The sequence below is a fragment of the Ursus maritimus genome, unplaced genomic scaffold (assembly GCF_017311325.1).
Source record: "Ursus maritimus isolate PB19 unplaced genomic scaffold, ASM1731132v1 scaffold_8, whole genome shotgun sequence".
NCBI lineage: Eukaryota > Metazoa > Chordata > Mammalia > Carnivora > Ursidae > Ursus > Ursus maritimus.
Window position 1 is genome coordinate 70,763,590 of NW_024426996.1, and position 16,797 is coordinate 70,780,386.

A 16,797-nucleotide genomic window follows, 5' to 3' on the forward strand; every position below is an offset into this window, starting at 1 on the left:
TCATTCTGTGTATCCATTCATCCACCGTGGACACGTGGGCTGCTCTCCCACCTACTCTTTCCTTCCACAAATTCTCACCTAGGTCCTACCAAGAGCCTCCCGACAGGCACGGAGCCGTCCTCAGGGCACTCGTATTATAGTTGAAGGCACAGAAGGAACAGAACTAATTACAATCAGAGCGCTGGTGACTTGCCCAAGGCACTAAAACTTGAAAACACAATAAACAGTAGAACGTTCTCTAATGTACTAATTTTTAGTACAGAAGGTAGAAACAGAATTAAAAACAAAAACCAAGCACTCCTTGATTAAATATTAGTCAGTATCCTCATTTTGAAAATGACTTTTCTTTGTGTTCTGACATGAAACATGTGTGTTTATAACCGCTGCGGGTCTCCTCTTTGCCTGCATTCGGCTCGGCTTCCTTTGATGGGTTCCAGAGAGATCAGAGATGTGCAGGCCACAGGAGGGGACGGTTTCAAAAGGTGTCTGCTCAGTGGAATTTAAAGCAGCCTTTGAGCAGTGTATTTATACCGAGATGGAATCACTTGGGGGGCGTTTATTTTACATTAAGTGATGAAAGTAGACCTCACCAGGCAGGAAACAGAAAAAGACGCACACCAAACTAGTAACTAGGTTTGTCTCTCGGAAGAAAAATAAAGGCGACTTTCCACTTTCTCCCCATATTTGTCTGTATTGTTGGCTTACAGTAAAAAGGGATTCATGTATTATCCAAGCCATCTAAAAACGGGAAGGGGGTTAGAACCCTCTTACACTGTTGGCGGAAATGCAAACGGGTGCAGCCACTCTGGAAAACAGTATGGAGATTCCTCAAGAAGTTAAAAATAGAGCTACCCTATGACCCAGCAATTGCACTGCTAGGTGTTTATCCAAAGGATACAAACATAGTGACTCGAAGGGGCACGTGCACCCCAATGTTTAGAGCAGCAATGTCCACAATAGCCAAAATATGGCAAGAGCCCGGACGTCCGTCGATGGATGAATGTCTAAAGAAGATGTGGTCTCTATACACATACACAATGGAATATTACTCAGCCATCAGAAAGGATGAAATCTTGCCATTTGCAACAGTGTGGATGGACCTAGAGGGTGTCACGCTAAGCGAAATAAACAGTCGGAGAAAGACAATTACCATATGATTTCACTCGTGTCGAATTTAGGAAACAAAACAGATGAACACGGGAAGGGAAGAAAAAATAAAATAAGATAAAAACAGAAAAAAAGGCAAACCATAAGAGACCTTAACTTTAGGGAACAGACTGAGGGTTGCTGGAGGGGAGTTGCATGGGGGGATAAGGGTAACTGGGTGGTGGGCAGTGAGGATGGCACATGATGTAATGGGCACTGGGTGTTACATGCACTGATCAATCACTAAACTCTACCCTGAACCTAATAATACACTATATGTTAACTAACTTGACTTTAAATAAATAATAAACAATAAATAAATAAAATCTTTAAAAAAAAAAAAACAGAAAAAAAGGCAAACCATAAGAGACCTTAACTTTAGGGAACAGACTGAGGGTTGCTGGAGGGGAGTTGCATGGGGGGATAAGGGTAACTGGGTGGTGGGCAGTGAGGATGGCACATGATGTAATGGGCACTGGGTGTTACATGCACTGATCAATCACTAAACTCTACCCTGAACCTAATAATACACTATATGTTAACTAACTTGACTTTAAATAAATAATAAACAATAAATAAATAAAATAAAAAGGAGGGAGTGGGAGTCAATTTTTTTTTATTCAGTGCTACAGTACAATCACAACTAATTTTTAGAATCTGAGGGGGAAAAAAAACCTCACAATAATCAAACCATGTTTTAAAAATAGTTCTATTGGGGCGCCTGGGTGGTACAGCGGTTGGGCGTTTGCCTTCGGCTCAGGGCGTGATCCCGGCGTTATGGGATCGAGCCCCACATCAGGCTCCTCCGCTATGAGCCTGCTTCTTCCTCTCCCACTCCCCCTGCTTGTGTTCCCTCTCTCACTGGCTGTCTCTATCTCTGTCGAATAAATAAATAAAATCTTAAAAAAATAAAAAAATAAAAAAACAAAAAATAAAATAAAATAAATAAAAATAGTTCTATCGGGTTGCAAGGAGTATAAGGGTTCTTTTGCCATCTTCCCTTCCTTATACTTCGAATTTTCCTATAATAAACATATATTACAATGGAGGTCATAATAAAACTTTCGTTTTCTTTTCGGAGTCACTTGAGCAATGAGACCAAACATTTGGTCTAATTGGTCTAATTGGGAAGTCTTAGGACCTGGGTTGAAAGAAAACACATGGCTTTAGGAATTCCCACAGAGATGGACGTGGACCACCACTCGGTCACCACCCGTCATTTTTGTACCTCCTTCTTTTCTCCCCGCTACGCTGTTTTTTCTCATCTCTCCTCCAGTTAAAGACTGAGGGGCACCTGGGTCGCTCAGTCAGTTAAGTGTCCGGCTCTTGGTTTTGACTCAGGTCATGATTTCAGGGTCATGAGATCGAGCCGGAGTTGGGCTCCCTGCTCAGCAGGGAGTCTGCTGGAGATGCTCTCTCCCTCTGCCCCTCCCCCCCAACTCTTTCTCTCTCTCTCTCTTTCGGATATATCAATCTTCTAAAAAATAATTAAAAAAGACAAAAGCACATAACCAGGCAAGACCCAGTGCCCCAGCCCCACTTCTCGAGGCCCAGTGAGGTGATACATGAGGAGGGGTAGGGATTAGGGCCACAGACTTTTTCCAATGGAGGTTTCTCTCCACTTTTAAGAATTCCCTGCATCCTTAAGCAAGACTGGGTTGTCAAATCACTCTTAATCACAGTTCATACCAAGAGTGAATGTTTATGAATAATATCAAGGAGGCAAGTAACTGGGAGGCTCAAACAGAGCAAGGGGAGGAGGGCACTTCCTGCCTCGCCCCTAGGCCCTGCCTGCCTTCCTGCATGGGACACATGCTTTCTCACCCCAAATCATGGATCATGCCACTGAGTGACCTTTTGGGTTCTGCAGGGTCCGTCACAGAACTGGAAGGACTGAAGTGACAAACACCTCCGTCTTACTCCCCAGAGAGCTCCACAGCTTACAGGATTTTCCAGGGACTCGTGCCTCACAGATTAGGAACTTACTTTCTCTAAGTAATCCTTTAACTAAGGACATCCTGTTAAGGGCATTCGGGAGATAGTTCTCTCCATTCTAGCAAGAATGTTTAGTCTATCTACCTGGAGTTCCAGTCAATACACACACACAAAGACCAAATGTCCTTGTATCGTCTGAAACGTCAGTGACTGCTCCTTCTTTACCAGGGACAGCTTCAGCTTTGCTTCATTCTTCCAGCTGACAGGTAAAATGAACATACCCTCTGGAAGAATGACCCCCATTCCCTGCGCTTCAGGGCAGCATTCAGGCAAAGCCAGCCTCCTCGATGCTTGCTGCGAAACTCATGAAACAAGCTCCAGTCCTATAAATCCTTCCTAACATCCTCGCACTGAATGCTCCCCTGCCCCCGTGGGTCCCGCAGGGAGCGCTCACTCTTGCAAAGAGCCATGAAACCCATCTCGTTCAACTGCTGTGTGTTCCTGGTGGTCTTGGGCTGAGGGACATTGGCAGTAACCTGCAGTCTTGAGGGGGATATTAAAGAATCAAAAGCCCTGGGAAAACCAGCATGCCTTAAGCAGTGTTTATGCTTAAGATTTGCTAGTAAGAAAGTCTGCACGTTGAGCTGGCGTCTTAGCCATGACAGTATTTCTCTGCTTGCCTCCTTAATTGGTGACCTGGAGGCTCAGTGCAGTCTAGGCTGGGCACAAACGTCAGGATTCAAGGTCAACGGCACGTCCTTCCCCGTCCTACCACTCTGCTCCTTCCAGTAGACCAGATGGTTCCTCAGTTGCCCTATCCCCCATGAGTCAATCCCACTTACTCACGTCTCACCCTTTCTCCTTACCTCTCACCTACCCAGGCAGTGGCCTCCAGGAGCCCAGAGGCAGGAGGGAGCACTAGAAGGAGGAAGGGAAAGGGCATGACCACCACAGGGGGCTCCCCACGTGCTGGACACCATGTCTAGTCCTTATCTCATACTTATCCTATTTACATCTCCCACTAGCCCCAGGAGGAGTGTCCTATCATTATCTGTGCTTTAGAGCTACTGAAACTGTCATTGTATCTGTTTAAAAGCTACTTAAATTCTGGGGCACCTGGGTGGCACAGCGGTTAAGTGTCTGCCTTCGGCTCAGGGCGTGATCCCGGCGTTCTGGGATCGAGCCCCACATCAGGCTCCTCCGCAATGAGCCTGCTTCTTCCTCTCCCACTCCCCCTGCTTGTGTTCCCTCTCTCACTGGCTGTCTCTATCTCTGTCAAATAAATAAATAAAATCTTTAAAAAATAAAATAAAATAAAAAATAAAAGCTACTTAAATTCTGTCATTATCCCTCTTTTAGAACTACTGAAGCTCTTACACAACTAATGAATCATCGAGCCTTACATCGGAAACGGGGGATGTACTGTATGGTGACTAACATAATATAATAAAAAATCATTTAAAAAAAGAACTACTGAAGCTCAGAGTTTAGTAAGGACTAAAACCAAAGGATTAGGGAGGGGCAGAGCCCCTGACATTCCAAACGAGGCTCTGCCTCTGGAACAATGCTGCCTCCCACAGGAAACGAAGTTGTTTCTAACAGAAGTGGGGACCTAAGACCCCAGAGGGGTTGTCCTTTCCCTAGATCCCATGAGAAGCTGAAGACCAGAACAAGGCATATGTTTCCCAGTTGATGGGACAGAACCAGTGGGGTCCAGGGGATGGGCATAGAGTTAAAGTCCTATGCCAAGGTGAAAACCAGGTAGATTTGGTGGTTATATCCATATGTTCTCAGCCTACTTCACGCTACCTAACTCTGTGCTGCCACCTCTCAGGATGTGTTGTCACCCTTCCCATGAATAAGTTTTATTTCCAAGTGTCCCCCCCCCCCACCTCTGTAAAGCAACATCACCTTCCTAATGCGTTGCTCCCCCAGGGAAAGCTCTCACACCCTAAATTCTCATCCCTAAAAGCACTTAGACCCTGAGGGGTAATTACACTCATTCTATGACTTTTCGTGCTGTCAGGTCCTGCAGGGCATTGTGTCTGGGCCCAAGGAAAACAGTGGGTTAAGTCAGGGGTTCCTTCTCAAATTTAAGGCTGGAGGAGCCTATATTGAAGGTGAAGACTGCCACCTTGTGGGCAAAGAGAGCAACTGGCAAGATTCTTTAAGGAAGTCAGGATTTTCCAAGTAGGGTCTTAAAGGCTTAAGACTCTTGGGGCACCTGGCTGGCTCAGTGGGTAGAGCACAGGTCTCGTGATCTCAGAGTCGGGATCAAGAATATCAAAAAGTCATTAATCCCATTAATTTGGCCCTAATGCCTGACGGATTCAAGAAACGGCAAAGAAGCCAGTGCGGCTGGTGGCTGGAGCAGAGAAAGCCAGGGGGATAGCAGATGGAGGTGAAGGCAGACTGGGGGAGCTTCCCAAGCCCTTGTCGGGAATTTAGCTTCTACACATGGAGAACTGAGGAGCCGTAGAGGATCCGGAGCTCAAGAAGCACCCGATATTACTTAGGTTTCAAAGGATTTCTCTGACCGCCTCACTGAGTTTAGTCTGAAGGAAGGAAAGAGCAGAAGCAGGTAGACCAGTAATCTGGGCAAGTGCCGTGGCGATCCGCACCGGGCTGGTAGCAATGAAAATGGTGAGAAGTGATAGCTTCTGATTTGCCTTGCCTATCCTAATGGATGAGATGTGTGGTGTTAGAGAAATAAGGAGCTGATCGTAATTCCAAGGTTTGTAGCCTGAGCCCCTGGAAGGATGGAGTTGCCCAGGCCTGGGATGGGACAAGGCTTGGGTGGAGGTGGCACTGATCAGCTCTGCTCTGAACACTCCAGATTTGAAATTTCTATAAGACACCCAGTGAAGCTGTGGAATAATCAGGGGGGGTGTATGAGTCTGAAGTTCAGGAGAAATAAAGCCAAGAACCGATCTGAGATCAGCTCCAAAAGACAAAGAACAGAAGACAACCAAGGATTTAGCCTTGAGGCAATCCAACAGAAGACGCTGGGAGGAAAAAACCAACAAAGACTGGAATGTGGGACAAAAAGCAGGAGGATGGGTTATTCTGGAAGCTGGGGGGGGGGGGGCTGGGCTCAGTTTCCACGCTTGGAGTTTAATGCTCTGCAGCTGCTGTCTGGAAATTCTTCATAATTTTATCTTTGCTTTGTGTCCTGTGAGAGGCCAATGGGACACTGGAGCCTGCACTGGGGGCTTGAAGCCTTGGCTCACACCTCCCTGGGGTGGGTTCTCAGGCTGCCACACCACACTCCGCCCCCAGCAGGCACGTGAGTGCAGGTGATGAGATCGGGTGCACCTGTCCACGTGCCAAGTCGTGGAGGTGGCCCCAGGCACTTGTGAGGGTCAGCTTTGTCCCTGCAAGAATCCCGGTGCCCAAAGGGACTCAACAGTAAATACAAGTAAAAACCAGCCAGCTGGTGACAAGACCTCAGAGGAAAGTAAATGCTTTCTCCTGCTTTTTGAACAAAGAGTCCCACATTTTCATCTTGCACTGGGCCCCACAGATTACCCAGCCTGCTCTGACTGACTGTAGGATAAGCCAAATTATTTAACCTCTCTCAGGCTTCATTTCCTCCACCACAGGATGTGTCCAGAGACTCTTCTGACAGGATTCTGATGAAAGAGCCAACTATATAAAGTTCTGAGTTCATTGCAGACAACCCATAAGCATTGATTTCCAACCTGTCTCTCTTCAGTATTTCTAAATGGACTTTTGGCAACCGTTTTCCAAGGGCTTTCTCTCCAAAGAGGAAAGGGGGAAGCAGGAAAGTCATGAGTGCTCATTGTGCAAGAGAACAAAGGTTTTTTCCGGGCGGAACACCACCACTTCCCTCAGCTGTTAATGATACCAGAACAAGAAGCATTGGCAGGACATCAGCACTGAGCACTCGACCTTTCTAGGAACTTCTGAAGCGAAATTCAGAAGTAGCATCTCTCCTTTTCCCTCTCCTCTTATCTCTGCCTTCCCCCACTCAGCCATATGAGGTGCTCCCAGGGATCTCAAGTAGCCTCTGCTTCTAGAAGAGTCTACCTCAGAGCCACATTCTCTCAGGCGTCCTGGTAGCACCTCAAGCTTAGCAGTTCCCAAACACCATTGACTTACATGTGAGCTCCACCCTTCCTTCCAAAGATAACTCAGCTCCATGGCCCAACTTCCCCATTTGTAATCACAGCTGCACCCAGGTTCCACGCTTGGGAAACCAGTTTCACTTACCCTATTTCATCCTCCATATTCAGTCAGTTGCATCAAAGACTCTGGCCACTGGTCTACCTTGGAGCCCAGCATGAAAGATGGGGTTAAAGCCTGATAATCATAGTACTAAGCATTGAGGACACACAGGTGAATGTGAGGCCATCAATCTGACTGCTCTAATGAGGTTCAGGGTCTCATTGGGAATACAGATGTTGAGTAAATGGTCATTCCACCACCCACAGGGAAAACAGCTAGAATTCTGTCCTGTCCAAATACGGTCACGTTCACACTCTCTCACACACTGAGAAGGTTCAGGTTGTGGGTGGGCCAGCGGGGTCCTGCCAAGGTCCCACACCCTTTAAAGAGTTTTGATCTTGAAGACTGGCCAGTCTTCCCCTAGGAGTAGCATCTTACCTGTCTCCCAGATTCATTCAACAGGTTAACACACACTGTTCAGAACACCCTTTGCTGAAATTCTGTGGTCAAAGGGAAGGCCTCACATGCTGCTTCTCTCATGGAGTCCTTCCTGACTCTGCTCCATCAGGGGGGTGGCGCTCGTTTCTGAATCTGCAGCATGGTGCAGGAACCTTGCTCACAGCGATTCCCATCTTTTCTTGTTAGGTACCTGAGTACATCTTACACCCCCCTACGGAATCTGGCAAAGGGCTTAGAGAACGGAAACACCCGACCCTCAGTGGGGGCCCCTCTTGCCCATGAACTCAGCCATGTGCTGTTACAGATGACACTGCCCTGCCCCGCTGTCTCCGGGCCAGTTCTCCCAGATCTCCCCGCAGGACCCTGGACAGCAGGACTGGCGTTTTCTTCCTCTCTGAAGCGCCCCGCCCCCGCTCCCACCCCCCAGCAGCCGGAGCAGCGGGCGCACGAAGTCTCTTCACTATGTGTTTGTAGGAATTTGCTGTTGTACATTTTGAACTCATGAATTTTACTGTGTAGAAGTGACTGAAATGCTAAAGTCATTGGCCTGAGGAAGTAAAAATGAAGAACTGGCCCCTAGGAATCTTGCTAGAAATTTTGAAGAGGAAGGAGAAGCAAAAGGAAAATGAGAAATGAAGAAAAAGGAATCAGAAACAGCCATCGGTCGTGCCCCAGGGCAGATGACCCAGCTGCCTGTGGTCAGCAGCACAAGGAGAACGACAGATGAGGAATGTTCTCTATTAACTCTCACTGTGGATGTTTATGTTTCCACCAGCATGACACAGTGGACTTCACTGAGCTCAACTCAGCAAGCATCTGCTAAGGGACCATGTGCTGGACGACAGAGGGTGCAGGGGTGAATAAAACAGTCTCTCTCTTTGGGAAAACCAGCTTGTATAGGGCAGGGATGGAGAGACTGGTCAGAGGAGTGCCCACTCCTGTCCCTAAACAGCCAGCAGCTATCATGCATGGCCAAAATGGAAGGCTGGTTTTCCCCAACGCTAGAAGCTTCCTGGAACTGTTTAACATACTTCCGGTGAATCTCTGGAGCCCCATCTTACCCTGGATGCGGTGGCTCTCCATTTCCTCCTGCAGCTCTGCTCTGCCTTCCCACATTCCCTTGCTCCTGAATATTGCCCGGACAGATGACCCTCTCCCACAGTATCAACAGCACTAACCATCTGCTGACACTCTGGTGAGTCTTGGCCACATGTCCCTCAGGTCTCCCAAGCCCAGGGCCATCTTACGACCCAGTGCAGCTCCTGGATGTGATCTCGACCCAGCAGACAGCAGAACCAGGTGTCATCTGTTTGGGAGAGCTCCTGGCTGAACTTCAGAATGTGCCAGCTTGATACGCAGGGACAAGTTTCAGTGCTCGCCTACCTACACTCAAAGACTGGCAAAAGTAACTTCTATGGGGGTAAGAGATTTTGGAAAAGGAAAACAAAGGAAAAGGAATATATAAAGAACATAAAGTCCTAAGATCTACAAAGAAATACTGAGAAGCTATTTACATAAGAGAAAAATCAGCACCCTATAAGCCCAAGATAGTGATTGATGGATTTGGGAGTAACGGTATGGAAAAGTTTGTTGGAGAGGTGTATGTATTAAAGCTTTGTTTGTTTTTATTGCTTGTAACGTACTGGCTTCTATACCATTCATTTAATTCAACTATCTATTTTTGTTTATTATATTTGCAGGCACTATTTTAGGTCCTCGATATATATCACTCCACAAAAAGTCCCTAGACTCAATGAGCTTATATTCCAGGAGGCATGTATCAGATTTTTATCATTATTAAATCTAGCTAATAAAAGGTAATAATGTATAAAGAGCAATAGATGTAACAGAAAAACAAAACAGACAAGAAGAAAATAAACATATATAAGCTAAGGTAAAGATACACGAAGGGTTAAGACTGTCCATAAAATTTGTGTTACTCTTCTCATCACAGGGTAGAGCTTGTTTTCTCTCTTGAAGCTGGACAGGCCTGTTGACTATTTTACCCGTAGAATGTGGGGGAAGGGACACTGTGCTAGTTACGGGTCTAAAACCTTAAGAAAGCCCTCCAGCATCAGAGAAAGACAATTATCATGTGATCTCACTCATATGTGGAATTTAAGAAACAAAACAGAGGATCATAGGGGTAGAGAGGAAAAGATAAAACAAGACAAAATCAGAGAGGGAGACAAACCATGAGACTCTTAATCACAGGAAACACACTGAGGGTTGCTGGAGGGGAGGGAGGTGGGGGGATGGGGTCACTGGATGCTGGACATTAAGGAGGGCATGGAATGTAATGAGCACTGGGTATGATATAAGGCTGATGAATCACTGACCTCTACCTTTGATACCAATAATACATTATATGTTAATTAATTGACTTTTTTTAAAGATTTTATTTATTTATTTGACAGAGAGAGACAGCCAGCGAGAGAGGGAACACAAGCAGGGGGAGTGGGAGAGGAAGAAGCAGGCTCCTAGCGGAGAAGCCCGATGTGGGGCTCCATCCCAGAACGCTGGGATCACACCCTGAGCCGAAGGCAGACGCCCAACGACCACGCCACAGGTGCCCCTAATTAATTGACTTTAATTTAAAAAAAAAAAAAAAGGCCTGCCAGACTCCACTTTAAAGAGTTTAGGAACTCTGAAGAAATCGAGGAGAGGCCCTCCGAGGGCACAGAGAAAAAAAGCAGCCCAGGCACCGTGGCCCCATCATGTCAGTACAATGTTTGGGGGGTTCCAGTCAAGTCAAACCCCCAGATGACTCCAGCCCCAGCTGGCATCAGTGAAGCAGACCATACAACTGAACTTAGACAGGACACCGAATAGTAAAAGGGATTAACTGGCTGTTGTTTTCCATCACTGCGGGTTAGGGTCGTCTATCAGCACTAGGGAACCCACACAGAAAGTGGTACTGGGAAGTGAGGTGCTTTGTCGCTGGAACCTCAAACATGTGTATGAGGGTTCATTCTCCATGTCAACGTGCCCAGACCACGGTACCCAGATATGTGGTCACCGACACATGTGCATGGCGTGTTTAAATGGATGGACTCTGAGTAAGACAGATCACCCTCCGCAATGTGGACGGGCCCCATTCGTCAGCTGAATGCCTTTAAGCAAAGACTGCCCTCTCCCAGGGAAGAGACTTCTGCCTGCAAATAACTTTCAGACAGAAGCTACAATATCCACTCTCCCCTACGTCTCTAGCCTGTCTGCCCAGCTTCAGATTCTGAACCAAGCATGTGAGCCAATGTCTTAAAAGAAACATCTCCTCTTCCCCCATGTCTGCCCTTCCCCACCCCTCTCTCCCCCTGGAGAGCCCTGACTACCCAGTGTGGCATCAGCAGTGGGAGTGAGTGGCAGGCTGAGGTGAGAAACACCTCAAGGAGACTGTTCGTGAAGGCCGGACAGGCATGGAGGACGTTGTTACTGGAGCCTAGGGAAAAGGCGACCCAGGATATGTGGTGGGGGTAACACTGTCCCCTGCAGTAATAGAATTACCAGAAGAATTTGGGAATTTGACTAAGGAGATCTCCAGGCAGAATGTCGGAAGCGCAGCTCGTCTCTTTTAGCCGTGTACGATGAGGTACGGATTCATTTTTTAGGCAGAACCATGAGCACACATTTCCAGGTCAGGATTGGCTGGGTTGGAAAATAAAACTGCTTTTCGTTCCTAGTCTTTCCCGGTAATCAAAGTAAGAAATGGTCTCAAGGCAATGATCATATCCAGGGTGCTGCCTGTAAAAGGTGCTCAGAGGGTCAAGACCTCAGGCCTATGACTCCGAGGCTCTGAGACGGCACAGAAAAATTGAGATACTCAGCCCTTCCAGCGTCCCAGGTGATGGCAGCCTTTCAGCTGACCTCAGTGCCGTTCTTGTGGTGTGACGTCCCATCCAGTGCGGATACTCCAGCTTAGTTGAGCCCCCAGTGACCCCAGCCCGTATCACAAGGAGCAGAAGAACCACCCAGCTAAGCTCAATCAATCCACAGAGTCAAGTAAAGTAACAAAATGGTTTTATGTTTTAAACCACTAGGGTTTAGGGTGGTTTATGATGTAGTAACAGATGCGCAAAATGCCAATCGTAGATCATTGGAAACTGAAGACTAACAAGGAAAGAATAAGGAAAGAAATCTACAATAAACTCATTGATGGCCTAAAATCAGGGATGGAAGAATCATCATCAGTGGTTAATGATTCCATTACCCCCGCAGTGCCACATTTCACTACCTCTTTTCACTTATATTTAGTTTTGCATCATTACAATTACTATATGCGTAGTTATTTGTACTGGTTTTGTTTGGCCTGGTATCACATAACATGTCAAATTCGTGCGTGTCAATATGGAGCTGTAATGAAGACTTACAGAGGTAAGAAGAACTGGAAATACCAGGTCAAAGTGGAATTACAGGGTTGAGTAATTGACATAACTGAATGCTTTGGCCCCATGCAAAAGGCCAAAGCCGGAGACAGTGACCCAGCAAGGGATGGATGTGAGAAGAGGATCACAGGAATGATTTCAGAGTTCGTCAGGGAAAATATTTTTCTTTTTTTCAAGATATTTGTTTGTTTGTTTGTTTGTTTGTTTGAGAGGGCATGTGGATGGAGGAGGAGGGGCGGGGGGGCAGGTGCAGGGAGGGGGGCAGACGGAGAGAGAGCAACTCAAGCAGACTCCCTGCTGAGCGTGGAGCCCGACTCAGGAGGCTCATCCCAGGACCCTGAGATCGTGACCTGAGAGGAAACCAAGAGTGGGAGGCTTAACCAACTGAGCCACCCAGGTGCCCCGGGGAAAAGATCTCTGATGCTAGGAGGGTGTGACTAGAAGAGAGCCAGCCAGCATGCCAGACTTGCAGCAACATAGAAAGAAAGAGATTATTGATCAAAGAGTCATAACCTTGAAGTTAAAGTCTTGGGGGGGGGGGCAACAGAAATGACAAGGGTTCCAAGGACAATGAGCAGACAGAAAGAAAATGCCATATATAGGATCTACAATATATAAAGAATCCCCCTAAAAAGAAAGAAAGAAGCAACTCAGGGGCACCTGGGTGGCTCAGATGGTTAAGCATCTGCCTTCGGCTCAGGTCATGATCTCAGGATCCTGGGACTAAGCCCTGCATCCGGTTCCCTGCTCAGCGGGGAGCCTGCTTCTCCCTTTCCCTCTACTGCTCCCCCTGCTCACCGTGCTTCTGCTCTCTCGCTCTGTCAAATAAATAAATAAAATCTTGGGGAAAAAAAGGAAAGAAAGAAAAGAAATAAGCAACTCAGTGGAAATTAGCAAGGATCTGAACAGAAAATTCACAGATAAAAATATAAATGACCAGTAAATAGATATAACATACTAAGACCCTCTGATAATCAGAAAACAATTAGGTGCTATTTTTCTCATAAGTAAAAAAAAAAAAAAAAAAAGTTGGTACTGCTGAGCAATGGAAACTGTGTCCTGTGATGGTAATGGGAGCCTAAAACGGTACTGTTATTTCGGAGGGAATTTAGAAATTCTTATCAAAATTTAAAATATGTGTGATCCTCCTTTTGATCCAGCAATTCCACCGCCAGAAAACCATCCTACAAAAACACTCCTGTAAGCGCACAAAAATATATGTACAAAGACGTTGAAGCATGTGACTCCCAACCAGGACGCAAGTTCCGTTTAAGAGTAGGAAGTTCGTCCGTCATCCACTCCTGTGCCGTCAATAGTAGATCGTGGACGGCGGCAGATGCTCAGTGAGTACCGCGGGACGAATGACCGGGACTGAAAATCGGCAACTCATTTTCTGTCCAAATAGCTACCTCTACCCTGTGGAATACCATGAGCGTTAAAAAGAATGTGGTAAATCTACCTGTACTAACACTGAAAGATCTCCAAGGCCATGTGTTTAATTTAAAAAACAAGGGCGGGGCGCCTGGGTGGCACAGCGGTTAAGCATCTGCCTTCGGCTCAGGGTGTAATCCCAGCGTTATGGGATCGAGCCCCACATCGGGCTCCTCCACTGGGAGCCTGCTTCTTCCTCTCCCACTCCCCCTGCTTGTGTTCCCTCTCTCGCTGGCTGTCTCTATCTCTGTCAAATAAATAAATAAAATCTTTAAAAAATAAATAAATAAAATAAAAATAAAAAATAAAAAACAAGGGCGGTAAAAAAAAATTAGGAACAACATAAATTCCATCATCGGAGGACTGATTTACTGGATTGGGATTTAAATAAATTGAATACTAGGTATCCATTTTGATGTTGGCCTTGATCTGTATTTATTATTGTTGAACGATGTCCGTGATACTGCGATTCAGAAAACAATAGCACTGTGAGCACTCAGTTACACATCAGGATTGTTCCTCAGAATTTCCATATGTGGTGGGTACCATCATCCCATTTTACAGCTGAGAGTACCGCAGCACAGCGAAAGGAAGTCATTTTCCCAAAATTACACTGTGACAGAGCCAAGATTTAAACCCAACCAGTGCGACTCCAGACTTTGTGCTCCTAAACCACCCAAGGATAAACCCACCGCATGTCCTGGTGTAAAGTCTCTTCACTCCGCGTAATTATTAACAGCATCCCCTTTCTTTTCAAAAAGTCCCACAAATGGTGAATACATTTTATGGTCACTCTACCTACAGCACGTATACAAGCAGCATAGGCATAGTGTAGCGGCTGAGTTCAGTTTCTGGAACCAAAATGTGGGCAATTAACTCAAACTCTCTCCTTCAGTTTGTTCATATGTAAATGGCGATGGCAGTCGTAGTGCCTCATATAGTTGTGGAAGGACTCAATGATTTGATATTTCTTAAGTGCCTGGCATGTAGGACCATATTAATTACTAACCTATTTCTATAGTGTGTGTGTGTGTGTGTGTGTGTGTGTGTGTGCTTAATACTGAGCAAGTGCCCTAACAAGCATTAGAAAGCCACGTGGTTTCTGTAATGCACCTTGCTTGCTATTCGGTGGTGATGATCTAACCAATAGTGTGAATTTACCAAAGACGATGGGGCAACAACAAAAATTTTAAAACGGTTACACTCAGATGAAAGTTAGAAGACCGCTTTTATCATTACCGTGTCAGACTGGACAGCGCTTGATCTTAGTGCCTTTAAGTGTGACCCGAAGGAACGCCTCAACTGGTTTCTCAAACTACGTAATGACTTGGAAACACAGCACTTAAGGGACCCTGGCCATCCCCGGCCTTGCAAACTGTGGAACTGAAACCTCCGGGATCTGCAGCAGAGTCGATGGGCTGAACGCGCGGGGAGGCGGGCGGGGTGGGGGGTTGCGAAGCGGATTTTACCGCTCAGCTCCCCGAGTTGGCGGAATGAATTGTGCTGTCTCAAACTCAGAGCAGAAACCCTGGCTCCCGGTGCTCGCCTTGGGCAGCCTGGGGGACCGCTTTTTACATCCGGCTGGTTCCAGTTTATGTACAACTTCAAAAAGGAGTTCTCTGGGTGAAATCAAACCCTCGGAATGGAAGTCAAGAAAGCGAGCGTTTCCCTTTCGGGGAGATAGGAACTAGCCGGCAGGAAGCACGAGGAACCGTCCAGAAAGGTTCCAGAGACCGATGTGGGGTTGTTTTCACGGTCTGTACAGATTCATCAAACGGATGCACCTCACAGTGTAAGTTTTATCTCAATTTTAAAAGTTGTTAGGATTTGGTTTTGTTATTGAGTTCTCTGGTCCCCTCCATCTCCGGGCGCGCAAGAAGTGCTGTTTTATATTCATGGGAAAAAAAAAAGTCCCTTTAGTGGTCTGGCCCCTCTGATGCTCCCCCACACCCTGCAGGCTCCGCAAGCCACCTAACCAGGGGTCACTCTAATTGCCTAGGCACTTCTGGGCCAGAGACAGCGAACAGAAATCCCGTTCAAAGTAGAAAACGCCAGCGATCCTCCCTGCTCCACCCCACACACCCCTCCCCGTTACCGTCGCTCCAGCAGCGCGACAGCTAGCAGCCCTGCGCGGCTACGTGCACCTCGCGCAGAAGCCGGGCATCTCCGCCGGGGCTTCGGCCGCTGAGCCGGCTGCGCCAGCGAGCCCCGCGCTCCGCGTCCGCACGCTCGGTGCCCACGCCAGGCGCTCTTGCGAGTGGCGCGGAATCGCAAGGCCAGCGCTCGCTACGCAGCACTGGCCAGCCGGCTCCCTGCTGACCCCCAATAGAAGATGCTTTGTTTCGCGCGCGGTGCCCAGCTGTGCCCAGCTGTGCCCAGCCGTGCCCAGCCGCGCGCCACGGACGCCCACTCACCCCAGCTCAGGTCGCACGATCTGTGTGTAGGTGTAGCACCGTCCCAGGAGGATCTCGTAAAAATGGGCTGTGGTGCCCTCCCCCTTCCACTCCTTGTGCGGACGGGGCCACATCAGGATCCCGACGGGCACCGCGATGACCACCGCGATCAGGAGACCAAAAAAGACGCAGAGACAGATCTTGGTTTTCCTGGAAATGTCGCAGCAGGGTTCCTCCTCGGACACGGAAGACAATCTGTGGCTGGCCATTGGGGTCCACTGAGGGTCGGCGGGGCGAAGTTGGAGGAGAGACCCGCCAGAGGCCGGTCAGGAAGAGAGGAGAGAGCTAGCCCGATTCTGAAACTGCACCTCCCCCTTATCTTACGCTTGTCTTTTCTGTTTCCTTTCCCACCCCCCACCCTCTCCTCCAAAGTTTCGTGGCCGGGGCGGACCAATAAGAACTTAAAAGAACTTGAAAGACCTCTACCACTGCAGCCACTCACTTCCAGACTCCTGAAGCGGAAGCGTTTCTAAGGAAAAGCTGCCGGCCTTAAGCTTTCTCTGCAGGTGTCAGAAAAACAGACAGTATTTCTTTATACTTCTCCGCGGGCTCCCTTTACCAGCCTTGCCCTTTACACTCTATCCACACCTGATCCTGGAAAGTGTCGAGTCTAGCGGCCCGCCTCGGCACCTGCCTGCGGGCAATGTCTGAACCTGGGAGAGGGTGCGCTAACTGTACTTCTTAGCCTGGACAAATGCCTGCTCAACCCCCTTCAGAAGCTCCACTCAAGCTTCACCCCTCACCCCTTAACTCAGGTGACATCAGTAGTTAAGCCTGGGTTCAAACCCAGCTCCGCTACCCAC

General features: G+C 47.6%; 1 protein-coding gene across 1 annotated transcript in view; it reads right to left on the bottom strand.

Annotated features, from left to right (window-relative positions):
- The window catches only part of CD38 (CD38 molecule), a 38,467-nt gene extending 22,096 nt beyond the window's left edge, over nucleotides 1–16,371 (bottom strand). Inside the window, exon 1 of the mRNA XM_040624960.1 lies at nucleotides 15,956–16,371. Coding sequence (XP_040480894.1) covers nucleotides 15,956–16,203 — 248 coding nt within the window. The 5' untranslated portion in view covers nucleotides 16,204–16,371. The remainder of the gene's footprint in view (nucleotides 1–15,955) is intronic.
- Nucleotides 16,372–16,797: the final 426 nt, after the last annotated feature.